Source organism: Globicephala melas, chromosome 2 (assembly GCF_963455315.2).
Source record: "Globicephala melas chromosome 2, mGloMel1.2, whole genome shotgun sequence".
Classification (NCBI taxonomy): Eukaryota; Metazoa; Chordata; class Mammalia; order Artiodactyla; family Delphinidae; genus Globicephala; species Globicephala melas.
In genome coordinates this window covers 78,698,417-78,714,630 of record NC_083315.2, presented here as the reverse complement: position 1 = coordinate 78,714,630, position 16,214 = coordinate 78,698,417, and the positions used below count along the sequence as shown (strand labels likewise).

Genomic DNA, 16,214 nt, shown 5'->3' with positions numbered 1-16,214 from the left:
TTCTTTCCTAATTACTGATATCTTGACCAGTCTTAGACTCTCATTCAAATGCCAAGTATCATTTTAGCTTTTCCATGAAAGGATATCAGTTAGCTGCTTAGTTTAAGCTTTCAGCTGAGATAAATTGAAGAAGTGCTTTTATACATTTGTGTGTGTACATATCACTGCTGTTACAGATTTCTTTAAATATCAAGAACATTGAAACATTATTATTTTTTATTTTCTCTGTATATATATGACAATATTCCTATTTCATCTGCAAATTGCACTAGAAACTTTTAGAGAGAGACATCTTCTAAGAGATGACCATAACACTTGCTTTCCCAGGGGTCAGAATTATAGACGACAGTTAAACAGAATATCTGTGACAGAATTTTTTTTCTTCTGTGACATTTTAAATTTGGAATGGGTCACAAGTTTTCAATCCATTCTTCCACACTCCACATTATAGCAAAGCAGCATTATCTAAATCAGAAATGCTTGATTTATTTTTTAAATCTTTTTCAACTCAAAAACATAATTTGGTGGAATCTAAAAAATACAACAAACTAGTGAATATAACCAAAACGAAGCCGACTCACAGATATAGAAAACAAGCTAGTGGTTATGAGTGGGGAGAGGGAAGGGAGAAGGGGCAATATAGGGGTAGGGAATTAAGAGTTACAAACTATTATGTATAAAATAAGCTACAGGATATATTGTACAACATGGGGAATGTAGCCAATATTTTATAATAACTATAATAGAGTATAACCTTTTAAAATTGGGAATCACTATACTGTACACCTGTAACTTATATTGTCCATCAACTATACTTTGGTAAAAAAAAATATATTTGGGTCATGTAGAAATGGCCATAGTCTGAGCAAATCTAACTTTTATATTCATTGCACTTTAGGTTCCTAACTTTGTTCCAGGTTTAGAGCAAATGAAATACATTATGACATTTTTAGGGGAAAAGCCAAAATATACAAAGATTAAAAATTAACTTCAAACATAGGTTATTTTTATCTAACTAAACTCACCAACAAATGATGCTTCTAAATTCAGTTAATGTTCCCTTTACTATGGGTATTTTTAGCTGTCTTTGCTTGTTTTTCGTTTACCACTGAAGTCTTTAAAGTAAAAGTTGTTCCCCGATTAGGTTTAAGGTAGAGTTGTGTAATTCAATTCTCAGTACTGTTTTGATAAATTGATTCAATAAAATTGAAATTTGAACATGTCAAGGTCAGGGGAAGCTTAATCAAAGAGGAAAGTCTCATGTTTATTTTTATCTCCGTCTGGATAACTGCATCTCTTTTTTTATATGTAGCCTTACCCAGGTCAGTGGCAATCTGTGCCAAGTGAGCCCAAGTGTCTTTGTTCATTTGGCTTCTTAGTAGCTCTTTGCCATCGGAAATTATTATATTAAGAAGGCTTGGAGGTTGGTTTAATTTGTAAAGCTGGAACTAAAGTACTATTACATGTGTCAAAAGAGATAAGCTTGAATGCTAATATCAAATAATCATAAAAGAGACTACCCAGCTAACTTAGACCCATGAAAAGCAGGGTGATTACACCTTTACCCATGTAGTCTTCCTGCTTCTCCTTGAGTCATGCTCTTCCTTAGTTCTTTCCCCTCTGCAATGAAAAAGAAAAAACCCCAACGGCCCTATACCCTAAAGGAAAAAGCTCTGTTGGTTCAGTTTGTTGACATTGGGTCAAGATGCGGAAACCCTGAAAATCTGATCATACATGCCACAGAAAGGATTAGGCCTGGATCCAGTGACTCTCCATCACAGCTGGCAATCTGAATCATTTGTAGAACATTGTGGTTCAGCTTACTGAACAAAATCTATAGGAGATAAATCTCTGTGTTAAAAAAAAGAAAATATTTAAGTGCCTGGAATTAAGAGTAGCAGTTCTAAATTGTTTTCGTAAACTGAAGTTAGGATGTGGTCACTTTAAGAGTCAAATAGAAAGTTTTTCAAAGGTCAGTAATACGGTTAAAACAATAATAAAATCTTTCCACTGATGAGCACTAACACCTCTCTGATGTCCTGGAAGTCCTTTGCAGGCCTCTCTCTGACTCATTATTGGCTCATTTCCCAGCACCTTGGAAGGCATATCCATTTTCCTTTCTTTCACTCTTTTCTGCCATTGATATGCTGGCTCTTCAGAATCAGTATGTAGCAAATATTAAATTATTCCATAACTATTCTGAATTCCATTATAAATTAATTTCTACTATTCTGAGGACACATCTAGTCCTGTCAGAAAGCTTTACATCTTAATGTGATTGTTATATTTCTGCCTCCTTGGAAACAAGTCAAGGAACATTTTTAAAGCATGTATTATGTGTGAGGCTCCGTGCAGTATTCTGTAAGAAAAAGCAGAAAAAGACACAGAGGCACATACAGTGCATTTAAGGTCAGCTGGCAAGACAGTCAAAAGCAACTCAAACGTGAAGTTAAATAAAACAAATGTCAAGTGAGTGACAAAAAAGATACAATCTCAAGTGAGTGACAAAAAAGATACAATCTGGGAAAACAAAGCCCTAACCTGAATGATGGACATGACTGAAATAGGTGAAGAAGTTCAAGTGAAGGGCCTACATGCTAAGCCGAGCCACGGAGTCTGGAAAGCACAGGTGTTGGGGAGGTGGGAAGCAAGCCTCTTGTAGTTGAGAGTTCATCATAGTACAGTAGAGGGAGAGGAGAAGACAAGCATGGTTTGGAGCTGTATAACTAAGGGCCTTGAATACCAAGGGGCGGCCTTTATCGATAGCCAGAATTTATTAAAGGTTTTTTGGGTTTTTTTTTTTTTTTTTTGCATTTCTGAAATTCAGATGGTGTTTTAGCTTTTGAAACAGTGAAATAATAGAATAGTTTAAACTAGTTTGTTTTTCTTAAAGTAAATCTTTAAAAAAGTGAACTGAATTTGGTTAATTTTGAAGTACAAAATGCCACAATGCTAAGAATAAAATAACTTCTAGTAATAGGTCTCCAATGGTTTATTGTCTAAGTATATTATTAAATTTCATTCCCCAAAGTGGTCATATTTTCTCTCTTCAATTCTTAACTGTTAAAAAGTATAATCTTAAAATAGCATAATTATTCTGTTTGCCAAATAGAATTGAACTTAGGTGATAGTTGTATACTATCACATTGAAGGTAAACTCATTCAATAATTTAATGTATTTTTTGTTTTGTTTGCTTTATTTAAAGCCCTGTATATTGATGAACAATATTCAACAATTGCGGGTTCAGCTGGAAAAAATGTTTGAATCCATGGGAGGAAAAGAGGTGGGTATGTTTTTATGCCTGCATTTGCCAAATATCTCAGAGGTCATTAGCAGTGTATCTCTTTGCTACGGAGAGTGACATAATCAAGTTTTTACATGGCTTAGCTAAAGAACAGGAAATGCTAACAATCTAAAATACCATTAACAGCTAAGGTGATCATTACTCCGCAACAGAATACTTCAGTAAATACATCGGAAGTGTGAATAGGAGGAGGGAGATGGTCAATAGCCTTTTGTAATGTGTATATATAGTCATATATACACTATTAAATATATTTTTGTATATGCTGACGATATGTAAAGTTTCACAGCTGCAGATGTCTTTTACCATACTGCACAATGTCAACTTGATATCAGTTTTCTTCTGCAGTGTGCTTTGTGGCACTACTGGTTCTTGGTGTATTGCTGGTTTATTTTTCACATCTCAAAAATCTGTCACAACTGTGTTGTGTAGTGTCTGTAACATGTTGTGTCTTTGTCTAACATCTCTGACCTGCAATTCCATGAGCAGAAGAAGGAAGGAGAAAGATTCTTTTATGAAGTTTGTGATAGTACGCGTCTTATGACTGTTTCCCCTCCAAACTCAAAGAGGATTGCACTTCCTACTTGTTCTCATTTGCTTGTTTGGATCAGGCAGACTGTGAAATACTAACGGGGCACCTGCCTTGAGCTGCCGCAGTATTTCACAAACCGACATGAGCATCTGGGGAATTGAGGACTGGAGACAGTGCTGCAAGGGAAGGTCATGCAGCTGTCATTCTCCCACCGCCACCCGCGCTGTAAAACAATCCCAAAGGTGGCTAGGATGAAGGGATATTTCTGTTTAAGGTTTTATTTACACTGTTCCTAATTACTGTGATAAGTACGCAAGACATATGTAAAGCTAGGTTCGATTTCAAAGCCAAGATCCCATTCATTTCTAAATTGATAAGGCTGAAAATGCTTCTTTTAAGATGGGACCTCTTCACACATGATGTTTCTTTCAACCCAAGAGACATTTATACATTTTTCCCCTGATGTCTTTTTTATTATTCTCAAGCCTCAGTCTTTTGAAAAATAAACTTGCTATTTAGCATCCTACAAATGAGAAGCACCAGGATACATGGGTGAAGGTGCAAAACATATACTCTCTATAGGTCCATTAGGGAAAGAATTTATGCTAGGAAGCAAAAATACAGTGGGGGTATGGTAACCATATTTTTAGAACCGAACAAATATCAGGGCATAATCTGACATGGTCTGGCAATGACACAAAAACTTGAAATTAGGACTAACTTGGTAGTTCCAGAATATGTGGTGGCTAAGGAATGAAAGATTTCAAATGCAAAAGTATTCTACTAATAGTCAACGCAAAGTATCAGTCTAAGGAGAAGGGGCACTCTGGATATTAAGATTCCCTTTGAGGGAATCATTTCATGCTTCTTCCTGCCCTCACCTCCTTCCTCAAATATTTGATAAATGCCTAGGCTTGCAGGGACAGACACTCAGGAGAGAAAGTTAAGTAAGACAGAGTTTAGTGGGAGAGAGAGATTCATAGGAGAACAGTTAAAAGAGAGGGCTGTATACGCAGTAAGAGTGCACAGCAGAGTTAGTACAGAAACTAGAGCCACTGACTGCCTGGGGTGAGTGACATCTGGGGTCAGATTTGTAAAAGGAGGTGATAAGTAAATTGTCTTTTAAAGGAAAAGTAGAAGTGAGCCTTGAGGACAAAAAACTGCAAAGATATTTTGCCTTCTAGCTATCTCTTCCAGAAGTCATTCATATTACCACAGCTCAATAGTGTAAAGTATCTCAGTGGCGTAAATAACTTTGCCAGCCAAGTTGTTCAGGTACACTTTCTAATACAGTTTCTAATTTAAAATAAATTTATTAACCTTGACTTTTGAATGCTTGAAATATTATCTTTTTTCTTATTTCTGTTTCTCTTTTTGCTTTTAATAACTCTAAAATACAAAAAAAGGCGCAAGTTACTTTTGATGTTTGATGTCATATTCCTTACAGAACTAAGCTAAGTTTTAAACATTTGTGAAAAAAATTAGGTAGCTTTTTACCTTTCCAAGGTAGCCAATAATTTGTAAAATACGCTATTGGTAATTTAGGCAATAAATTCTCAATGCCAAATTATTATTTCTTAGAAACTTCAGGGAGTTTGTAGGAGTAAGGAATTTTTCTCAATTTGGACACATAAAGAAATGCAGAAGAACTCAAGAATTGGTAAATTTGCTGGCCAAAGAGATTGTTTTATAATTAGATGGGTATGCTATTTATGCCCATTATTACAAAAGACCTGCAATTTGCATATTGGCCTCAAAATTACTCTTCTATTTTAATGGTTTAATCCTATGATTTGGATCAGATAAATGTCAAATACCTAACTGAAACAAGAGCTTTTCTGGTGTTTTTTTTTTTTTTTCCTGTTTATATGACAAGGCATTCTGTCTGTACCTGCTTAGAAACTCATGCGTCTCTCAGGAAATGAAAACTGTCATCCAGTATTTAAATTGCTGTATTTTGACAGTTTCAGATTTTCAAGTAATAACCAATTATTTGATAGAAAATTTCCATTCACAAAATACCTAAGGTAGACTAAAATGATTCATAAGAAAAGAGCATAATTTCGTCCAACTGACCTACCTAACCGTTTCTGTATGACTTTAAAGTCATTGTCTTAACAGGTGAACAAACTAACTCAATCTGCGTATCAAACTAATATGGAAACAAAATACATACTTTAAATAAGAAGCAACCCAATTTCCTGAAGAAAACCCTACTGTCAGAGCCATTCCTTGGAGGTGGCAGATATGTGGGTGGGGAACAACCACCTATCACGGTTTAGCACGGAGTGGGGCATGAAGAAAATTCTATGGGAGGTCTTCTCTCATTTTCTGTTCCCAAACATTTTTATCCAAGTGAAGTTGGTCTAAAATTGGTATTAGGATAATAGCAAGAACATGTGATAAAAAAACATTCAGCTTACAAGGTTCCCTAGGATTGGGGTGGGCAGTTCACATATGTTTTCTTGGTTAAGGGTTAGGGAGATGTGGTTTATTAGGCTAATTATGTTTAAATGCACATCAGTGTCAGGGCTGTTTAAAAACGGGTAATATCTAATTGTTTTTCTGAATCACTGCCTTGCAACTGGTTATAGGTGAATGGAACTCTCAAAGTATGAGACTTAGGGATATTGTAAGTTTCCAACTGCTGGAGAAGTCTGCATCTGTTAAGGTGGCCTGTGCATGTGCGGGTAATCTCTTATGACAGAGACAGAAAAAAATAGTCCAGAAGAATCACATTGGCTCTGATAAAGGAGCAGAAACTAACCAATCCTGAAATCACCTAGATTTGAGTGAAAATTGACATTAAGGATTGGTTTGACATAACCAGTAAAGTATCAGATGTCAAATGCAATCTTTGGTTTCTACTCCAATGTTTTTAATCAAGTTAGCATAACATAGAGCTACCCAGATGCTGAGGTGTGTAAATAATACTTCTTCCTAATAGTTTCTTAGTATTAGAAAATGTTCCTAGAGGGTTATAAGATTTATGACCAGTGTATTCTATTAGGGACACTTTTTGGTCCTGGGTTGCCTCCCAGGAGTTTAAACTGATTTGGGTCATATATGTATTTGGTGTTCTTAGGTTCTCTTGTTTATACCAAGTCCTCCTTTAACTTTCTCTACTCCCCAAAGTTGTCTTCATCCTATGCCCCTCTCTTCAACAATAGTTCAGCTTGGGCAAGAACTATAGGTACTAATGGTAGGAAACTGAATTTCTGAAGATTCAAAGGAAGATTGGCTTAAATTTCAGAGAATATTCTAGGTTTCCCTTTACATGAATTTCTGTCAGCTAGATACACTACATCTATTATAAGTTATTCTATTTTGACAACTAGTTTGCAAAAATTAAAGTAACAAACAGGATAAAATTTTCTAAATGCTGGTAAAGTTTGTGTTCATCCTTTAATTTTAAAAAAATACTCCCACATTAATAGTTTGATGTTTTATTTGTGTTCATTTATATTATGTTATTTTCTAATATTGATTGATATTATTTTAGCACTGAAATCAGTTAAAAAGAATAATTGGCTTCTACATTGTAAGAGTAAGCATAAAATGTTCTCTTGATTTAATTATTTTTCTTTTGCCCCCTCCCCCCGAAAGAAAAATTTTTAAATAAATAAATAAAATGGGAAACTTTGAATCTTGAACTCTGAGTTACCAGTTGGCATCCAGGAAGAAAAGTTAGCCCTGTCACCTCCAGAGAAACACACTGGAGCAACAGGATAATTGTTTATTACTTTTAATTCCATACTTGGAAAAATAAGGCACAACACAACATGCAAAAATTAATTTTTAGCCATTTTTAAAGTTTTCAATGGGCCTATTTATTTACAGGGATATTAAAAATGAAAATATATTTTCAAGCAACACATATGTTCAACTAATGTATAACCAGTTTTCTAAGTTATGAAGTTATAAAGTTCTGTAGGATATTTTGTCATACCTTGCATCCCACTGCTGTAACCAACAAAGGCTTTGCTCTCTAGCTCTTTTTTGTATGCATGCTATGCATTTCAATCAATTTTTTCAAATGTAAGAACTCTTCAGGTTTCATTAGAATTATCTAAATTTTGCATTTGATTTCAAAGGTTAAAAAAAGGAAAGGAAAGGAAACAGTATATGTATGCTATATTGTTTGAAGTTTACCTTGTAATAAGCAAAATGTTCTAAGAGATAAAAGGCATGCTCTCTCAGAACTCCAAAGTAATATTGTTTATGGTCTCTTTGCAGCTAGATCCTGAAGCTAGTACTATTCTAAAAGAACTTCAGGTTAAACTCAGTGGAGTTCTGGATGAGCTCAGTGTCACTTATGGTGAAAGGTAAGTGGCCTAAGTAATTACTATCCAAATGTATTAGGTTTCATTTAATGATAATCATGCCTTCAACACTGTCTCTCTCCTCTGACTGTCTAAGTCCGTTTAACCTCAAGACTCAATCTAAGCATCACCTCCTCTGGAAAATCTTCCATGACCCTGCGATTTTATAGTGATGTCTTGCTGCTTGCTCCCCAGAACTCCTGCTCCCCAGTATCCTGCAGTTGAGTAGCACTTACAACACTATGCTCTAAGTTCTGGTTAACTTTCCTCTTTCCCTCTCTTTATTGTATGTTTCTTAACATCTCATTCTTATTTGCAATTCTAGTGTTTAGAGCTTAGCAATTGGCTGTTGAAAGAATAGAGGGAGGAGGGAAGGCAGAGATAAAATCCTCACATATATAACAAGTATGAGTTGTGTTCATGCCATACACATCAGTGTGGTTTCACTTCGAAAGAACTGAACTCTTAACCCCATAACTGAATTAAGTCAGGATGATTTGTTTTAGGCTTTAGAAATGTTAATGCAATTAGCTCATGGGAAACTACTGACATATCTATGTTTTGTCTTTTTTTTTTTTTAATTAACTTTTCTTGCCTATGGTGTGTTTCTAAAGAATGAGAAGTTCATCCTAGATAAACTTCATTTTGGATCTATAGGAAAAAGCTGTCATCTCATCAGCAAATGTTAAAATAGATTAGAAGTTATCCCTTATTGGTCATATCATTTGCAAATATTTTCTTCCATTCAGTAGGTTGTCTTTTCATTTTGTTGATGGTTTCCTCTGCTGTGCAAAAGTGTTTAAGTTTAATGAGGTCCCATTTGTTTATTTTTGCTTTTATTTCCTTTACTTCAGGAGACAGATCCAAAAAATATTGCTGTGATTTATGTCAAAGAGTGTTCTGCCTATGTTTTCCTCTAAGAGTTTTATAGTATCCAGTCTTATATTTAGGTCTTTAATCCACTTTGAGATTATTTTTGTATATGGTGTTAGAGAATGTTCTACTTTCATTCTTTTACATGTAGCTGTCCAGTTTTCCCAGCACCACTTATTGAAGAGACTCTCTTTTCTCCATTGTGTACTCTTGCCTCCTTTGTCATAAACTAATTGACCATAAGTGCATGGGTTTATTTCTGGGCTTTCTGTCCTTTTCCATTGATTTATGTGTCTGTTTTCATGCCAGTACCATACTGTATTGATTACTGTAGCTTTGTAGTATAGTCTGTAGCATAGTCTGAAGTCAGGGAGCATGATTCCTCCAGCTCTGCTCTTTCTCAAGATTGCTTTGGCTATTCAGGGTCTTTTGTGTTTCCATAAAAATTTAAAAATTTTTTGTTTCAGTTGTGTGAAAAATGCCATTGATAATTTGATAGGGTTTGCATTGAATCTGAAGATTGCCTTGGGTAGTATGGTCATTTTAACAGTATTGATCCTTCCAATCCAAGAACACAGTATCTTTCCACCTGTTTGTGTGGTCTTTGATTTCTTTCAGCATCTTACAGTTTTTGTTGTACAGGTCTTTTGCCTCCTTATGTAGGTTTATTCCTATGTGGGGTTTTTTTTTGTTTTGTTTTTGTTTTTAATGCAATGGTAAATGAAACACATTTTTGATGAGGTTCATTAATTTCATACAGAATTTGCTTTAAATATTAGTTCAATAAATGTTGACTTATTATTTGAAGCTATGTCTTCAGTTCTCAAATAAGACTGAAATTTACTCTTATGGAGAAGGCTAGTTATCTCTTTGAATCTCAGTCATCACTTATTAATGTGTTTTGGAAAGATACATGCTTAACACACATTCATTGATTAGTTTTGCCACTCTTAAATCCGAAAGACTAAAACAAAAAAGACACTGAAAGTATCATATTTTTTCTCAAATGTAGAAATGAGGCAAAGTAAAGAAAAATCCTATGCTTGGACTTCTCTTCAGTATCAGAGGTGTGTTCATTATTTTCATGGAACCCCCTCTCAAAGTTTAAGTGCTGGGCCAGATGCAGTCTTGATGTATTGAGCTTTTAGGGTCGTAGCTCTGCCTTCTGATTTGTGTTGTTAGCTGACCTGGATGATCCTGCATAGTTGGCCTAAATGTTAATAAGTAATTTGAAGTTTCTGCTTACAAGGAGTTGGAGAGGCAGACATTGTCCCAGAGATTTGGGGGCTCGTTGGCTCTGACTTGGGGTGACACTTAGAGGCTTACCTCTCTTTATTCTAGTTGTAAGTTGATATGTGATTAGCAGAAGGACTGTTGCCTTCAGCTACAAAGGCAAAAATAGAGATTATTTAGCAAAGTTAAGGGAGATAAAAAGGGTCAGGAATAGATAGAGGTGTTCAGAACCTTACGGGAAATAAGATGACTAAACAGAATAGAAACTATAATTAAATAAAAAAAGGATATTCAAATTATTTTCTGTAATGTATCCAAATCATCCCCTGAACAAGTACTTTTTATTCTGTTTTGTTTAAGATTGGGGAATATTCAGGTTACAAAGGCTGAAATATATATTATGATTGGAAAAACTTAGCAAACTTCAGTTATGAAATAAGGAGAGATGCCTTTAGGAGGGCACTTGAAGTACTTTAGTCATATGAAGTCAGCTATTTTAACCTAGATATTGAAACTCCTCGTTACCCTGTTTGTATTTCTTCATTGTTTTTTAAATATAGCTCTAAGAGAGCTAGGATTATTGAAGTAAACAGGCCACATGTCATGCTTTCCTTATAAAAAGAATAATTATTATATCTGTTGCCATAGATTTATTTCCCATACTGCCAGCCAGGTCTGCATCACACACTCAGGGTAGGTGGGAAGTCCATAATGATCAGTGTGATCATGCTGTGAAGTCAAACTGGATAATTTCATGCTGGACTTTATGCTGTGAAGTCAAACTGAATCCACCCTTCTTACAGTCTAAATTAGTGGTCTAGCGTTTTAAAGTTAAGTGCATAATTAATTGCCCCAAATCCATTTCATCTACCGTTATTAAAACCCACAATTAAATTATTCTACCCTATGTAGCTGGTAGGGTGATTTTTCAGGAAAGCCAGGACAGAGCCAAAGCAAACATCTGAAGCCCGGGTCCCCAGGTTCCTGATAACACGCAAAGGCACCCACCTGGGAACTGAGACTCAGCAACAGGACTTCAATGATATCTTAAGGATGTTCTTAACGTTTTCAAAACCTGTGCCACTTAGGTTTCTGCTTACACGCATTTTGCAGCTTGGTTTTTTGATCTATTACATTTCTTTTAATGATATCTTTGATGCCAGTGGCTGGCTGGATTAAGTAGATTAAAAATTTAGGAATATTTCATAGGATTTCTTCTGTGTGTTTGGCATCTTGAGTGCTCACAGACTCTGTCATTATTACCTGGTACTGCTGATTAATAAAAACTTTTCAACTATAAAATGGATAGAAAAAAAAGACTCTTTAGGTGAATTTACCAAAAATTGATAGAGACAAAAGATTTTCGGGTCAAATGCAGGTGTTGATTCACCCTGGATTCATGCTAAGGTAGAAGGTCATTCTCTTTTATTCTCTTGGTAATCCCTCCTCCATATGCCTCATCTCCCCACACAGAGCTGGCTTCTGGTGGGTGTTTACCATATGGGTCTGTTGTAAGAACCTGTTTGTACATTTTTGGATCATGAGTATCATACCTTCTGCTCAGTCTATCCTCCAGCCCAGTAAACTGATTTGAGAATAAGTTCAAAAGAAAGTAGCTATTTCAAAGGTGATTATTACTGCAGTCAGCAGGATCAATGATGCCCAGTAGTAAATCAACTAGGTCAAGTTTTCCAACATTATTTACCTTTCCTTTCTCTTGCCCCAAGTATCTACCACCACTACCCTTCACTAAATACACCCACCACCATCACCCCCTTCTCACATCTGAAGCCTGGGTGTTCTTCACTACCCCCAATGCCACCCTTCCCCCCAACCACTACCTGACAAAAGTCCAAAGGCAGGTCCAGCCAGAAAAAAGCCAAGTGGTTAGGCATTCAGCTTCCTTTGAACCTAAACCTGAAACAGCATATTCCATTGAATGAGATAAATACACAGAGAGCCAAGAAATGAACCACATCCACAGAGGCAAACTGAGATCCAAGGATCAAAGAGCCAAATGCAGAGGGACAGAAATGGTGGTATCACTAGTAAAGAAAGTCACAGAGAAGTCAGGGGCCAAAGACAGAAACAGCCAAAACACAATGGTGGAAGTAGAATCAGGCCTTGACTACATGCTCAGAAATACGGACCAATGTTTATAAACCTGCTGTATCAGGAGCGAGAAAAACACCCAAGTTGTGATAATTTAAAATATATCAGACTTGACGATATAGGGAGGGAAAGGGTAAGCTGTGACAAAGTGACAGAGTGGCATGGACATATATACTCTACCAAACGTAAAATAGATAGCTAGTGGGAAGCAGCCACATAGCACAGGGAGATCAGCTCGGTGCTTTGTGACCACCTAGAGGGGTGGGATAGGGAGGGTGGGAGGGAGGGAGACGCAAGAGGGAAGAGATATGGGGACATATGTATATGTATAGCTGATTCACTTTGTTATAAAGTAGAAACTAACACGCCATTGTAAAGCAATTATACTCCCATTAAGATGTTAATAAATAAATAAAATAAAATACATCAAAGATTTCCCATATTAGGTAGCAAAACCAAAAACTAGAAAAATGAAATATTTAACAACACACTATAATATTTTTATAATGTAAATTCAAAAATAAAGGGTCAAATATGTGCCATAAGAATAAGGAATTTTGGGCTTCCCTGGTGGCGCAGTGGTTGAGAGTCCGCCTGCCGATGCAGGGGACACGGATTCGTGCCCCGGTCTGAGAGGATCCCACATGCTGCGGAGCGGCTGGGCCCGTGAGCCATGGCTGCTGAGCCTGCGCGTCTGGAGCCTGTGCTCCGCAACGGGAGAGGCCACAACAGTGAGAGGCCCATGTACCGCAAAAAAAAGAAAAGAATAAGGAATTTTATCTGTTTTGTTCATTGATGTATCCTAGTAACTGAGACTGGCACACAGTATTAATTAAACATTTGTAGAATGCATACATACATTAATAAATATTTATATTATTTCTATTTAATGAATAATGACAGCATTATATAGTGAAACTTCCTAAACTTCTATATAAAATGTGAGGAATTGATGCATTTGGATCCTTCTTAAATAACATGAACTGTGTAATCATTGTGTGTGGAGAAAGAGGAATGGGACTGACTTGATTTCAATACTAAAATCAACTCCCTCCTTCTCATCACCATTCCCATGATGTGATCATTTCCCAAATTTTTATTTACCCCCATTATCCTAACTGGCTTTTTTCTTGCCTGCCTGAATGTGTATTATAATTACTCCTATTGTTGGAGGTACGAAAGTAACAGACAACATAGAGGAATGGTGGATATGCTTAAGGTCTCCACTATTTAAATCTCTTACTATTTGCTGCTCCCTCGGTAGGAACCACCAAACCTGGTGTAGAGGATGTGAAGAATGAAAACAGTAATTCTAAGGCTTACTCTTCACAGTCTTAATCTTTTTTCTAATCTTTCCTTAGGTGCTTGCCTGTGTTGGGTTAACAGTGTACTTAATAATTTAACGTTGGATTGTGTTTATTTGCTGTTAACTATCAGTATAATATCAGTTACTGATGTAAGCTTACGCAAGGAGCAATATTTCTTATTACTCATATTAACATTATTGCTTCTATTGGCTAATGGATTAGTCCGGTGTAAAACTAGGGGTTGATTTGCTTATTGTTGATATTAAGATAAAGTTATTGCTGAGCTTGAATGCTTTCCTAATTGGTGGAGCTTTTAAGCCAACTATGGTGTTGTTTATTTACTCTCTAGATAAGGTTGTATCCATTTCTAAAAAGCTATACCTTTTTAGATTAACATTTAAAAATACATTAAAATTTCTAATTTTTTTGTAATTTTAAAGTTAAACTAAGATTTTTTTCTTGGACAACCAGCTGTCACCAGGCTCATTAGGCTTGTCACCTCTGCTTGTAAACCTTCTCACTGCTTTGCTACATAGATGAGTTTGTTCTACAAACTGTTCATAAGTAGCTCATCTGGTTTCGGGGTATTTAGCATAAGTTCTCTTTGTTAAATGTTTACTAGTTAAATCATTATGCAAAACATAAAAGGGGTAAACTTTTTATTACTTGTAATGCTTCTTTCATCATTCCCTTACGGTGCTTTCTTTATAGCGCCAAAGGTTGTTTTAAATTTCTATCTCCTGTACTTTAAATGCTGAGTGAACGATTGATTTAATTTGCTTGTGTTAGTAAAATTTGTGGAGGTTTCGGCTAGAGTTGTTCAAAGTATTCATAGATTATGAAATCCCCTAGGTGTAAACGAGGTGCTTTTATTTAAGCTATGCTTTGATTGATCCAAGCACACTTTCCAGTATGCTTACCCTTACAACTTGTCTCCTCTCATATACTTGGTGTTTGTTAATAGGTTATATAGGAAGTTGTTATAATACTTGAGGATGGTAATGGGTGGTGTGTGCGTCCTTCATGGCCTTGTTCAACTAAGCACTCTATTCTTAATTTACTACTAACTCCTCCTTTGGTTTTTAGTTTTCATAAAAACTTTCGTGTGTGAGAAGTACATTCTCGAAACAGAAAATGCAGCCCATTTCTTCCTATCCCATAGGTTACACCTTGACCTAACTTTTTATGTATAGTATTTATGCTTACTTTTATCGCTTTTTAGGGTTTGCTGAAGATGGTGGTATATAGACTGAATTAGCAGAGCTTGGTGAGGTTTATCGGGGTTTACTGATTATAGAACAGGCTCCTCTAGAGGGGTGTGAAACATTGCCAAGTCCTTTGAGTTTTAAGCTGCTGCCAGTAGTACTCTGGTGAATAACTTTGTTATTATAATTAGGGTTTAAGGCTACGCATAGTGAGGTATCTAATTCCAGTTTGGGTCTTAGCTGTCGTGTAATCAAGAAATACTAAGGTCACTTTCATAGTTTATTTTAGCTATGGCTTTTTAGGGTTTAGTTAGAATTTAACTTTATTTTTTATTACTCTTTAACAGGCTTTACGCCGGTTTTCTGTTTATTTGGGTTAATCATATGAGCAAGATGGCTGGCACGAAGTTTACCAACCCTAGATAATGTAACTTAGTCGAACTTTCATTTAAGGCTGAATTTTTATCGCTGCTCTTTCCCATAGGGGTGTGGTTAAGGTGTTATGAGCTACTACCATTAGTGTGCTTGATACCTGCTCCATTTAACAGTAATGATTTAGAGAGCATTCTCACTGGGGTGTGGATGCTTGCATGTGTAATTTTATTAAAAACTAATAGAAAGGCTGGGAACAAACCTATGGAGTTAGTAAACTCATCTAGGCATTTTCAGTGCCTTGCTTTAGAATTTAAGCTACATTAACAAGTTGTGTTTATATAATGATGTAACATGTATATAGTTATCCTGTATAATTTATGTTAGATTTAGTATTAAAATTTTAATGAAATGGCTGATAGATCTAGGGAGATGTCTGTCTATATAAGTGGTATATGTCTAAGTAATTCATTGGTACGATTAGGATTTATTTTCTAGGTCTGTCTTACTTTGAGCACTGAAATGTTCACACTGTCAGATAGATTAATTAAATTCTATGTATTTATATATTCCTGTCTTGTTTTGGGGGGTTGGTGGGGCATTATAGGCATGTAGAGCATAGGGTTTAAGTGGGGGAGGTCATGGGGTGTTGTTAAACAGGTCATTTATCTGTTCAACACGTTTAATAGGGGTGGGTGGAAGGAGGATGGTCCATTGATACATTCAGCCAATATTTCTTGAGGAACTCATGGTGTGGGTATATAACACTGAAAAAAACAGTCCTGCCCTCATGGAGCTTATATTCTATTTGGAGCAATAGACGACAAACAAATAGATAAAAACTATGTAATGTGTCAAATAATGGAGAATGCAATAAAGAACTGTAAGGAAATGGAGAATGATAGGAATTTCATTTCAGGTGGAGTATTTATGAAAGACTTTTCCGAGGAGGT

The 16,214-nt window shown here is 35.9% G+C and overlaps 1 protein-coding gene across 1 annotated transcript in view; it reads left to right on the top strand.

Moving 5' to 3' along the window:
* The window catches only part of UNC13C (unc-13 homolog C), a 576,706-nt gene that overhangs the window by 488,017 nt on the left and 72,475 nt on the right, over positions 1–16,214 (top strand). Inside the window, exons 23-24 of the mRNA XM_060294236.1 lie at positions 3,207–3,284; positions 8,074–8,162. Coding sequence (XP_060150219.1) covers positions 3,207–3,284; positions 8,074–8,162 — 167 coding nt within the window. The remainder of the gene's footprint in view (positions 1–3,206; positions 3,285–8,073; positions 8,163–16,214) is intronic.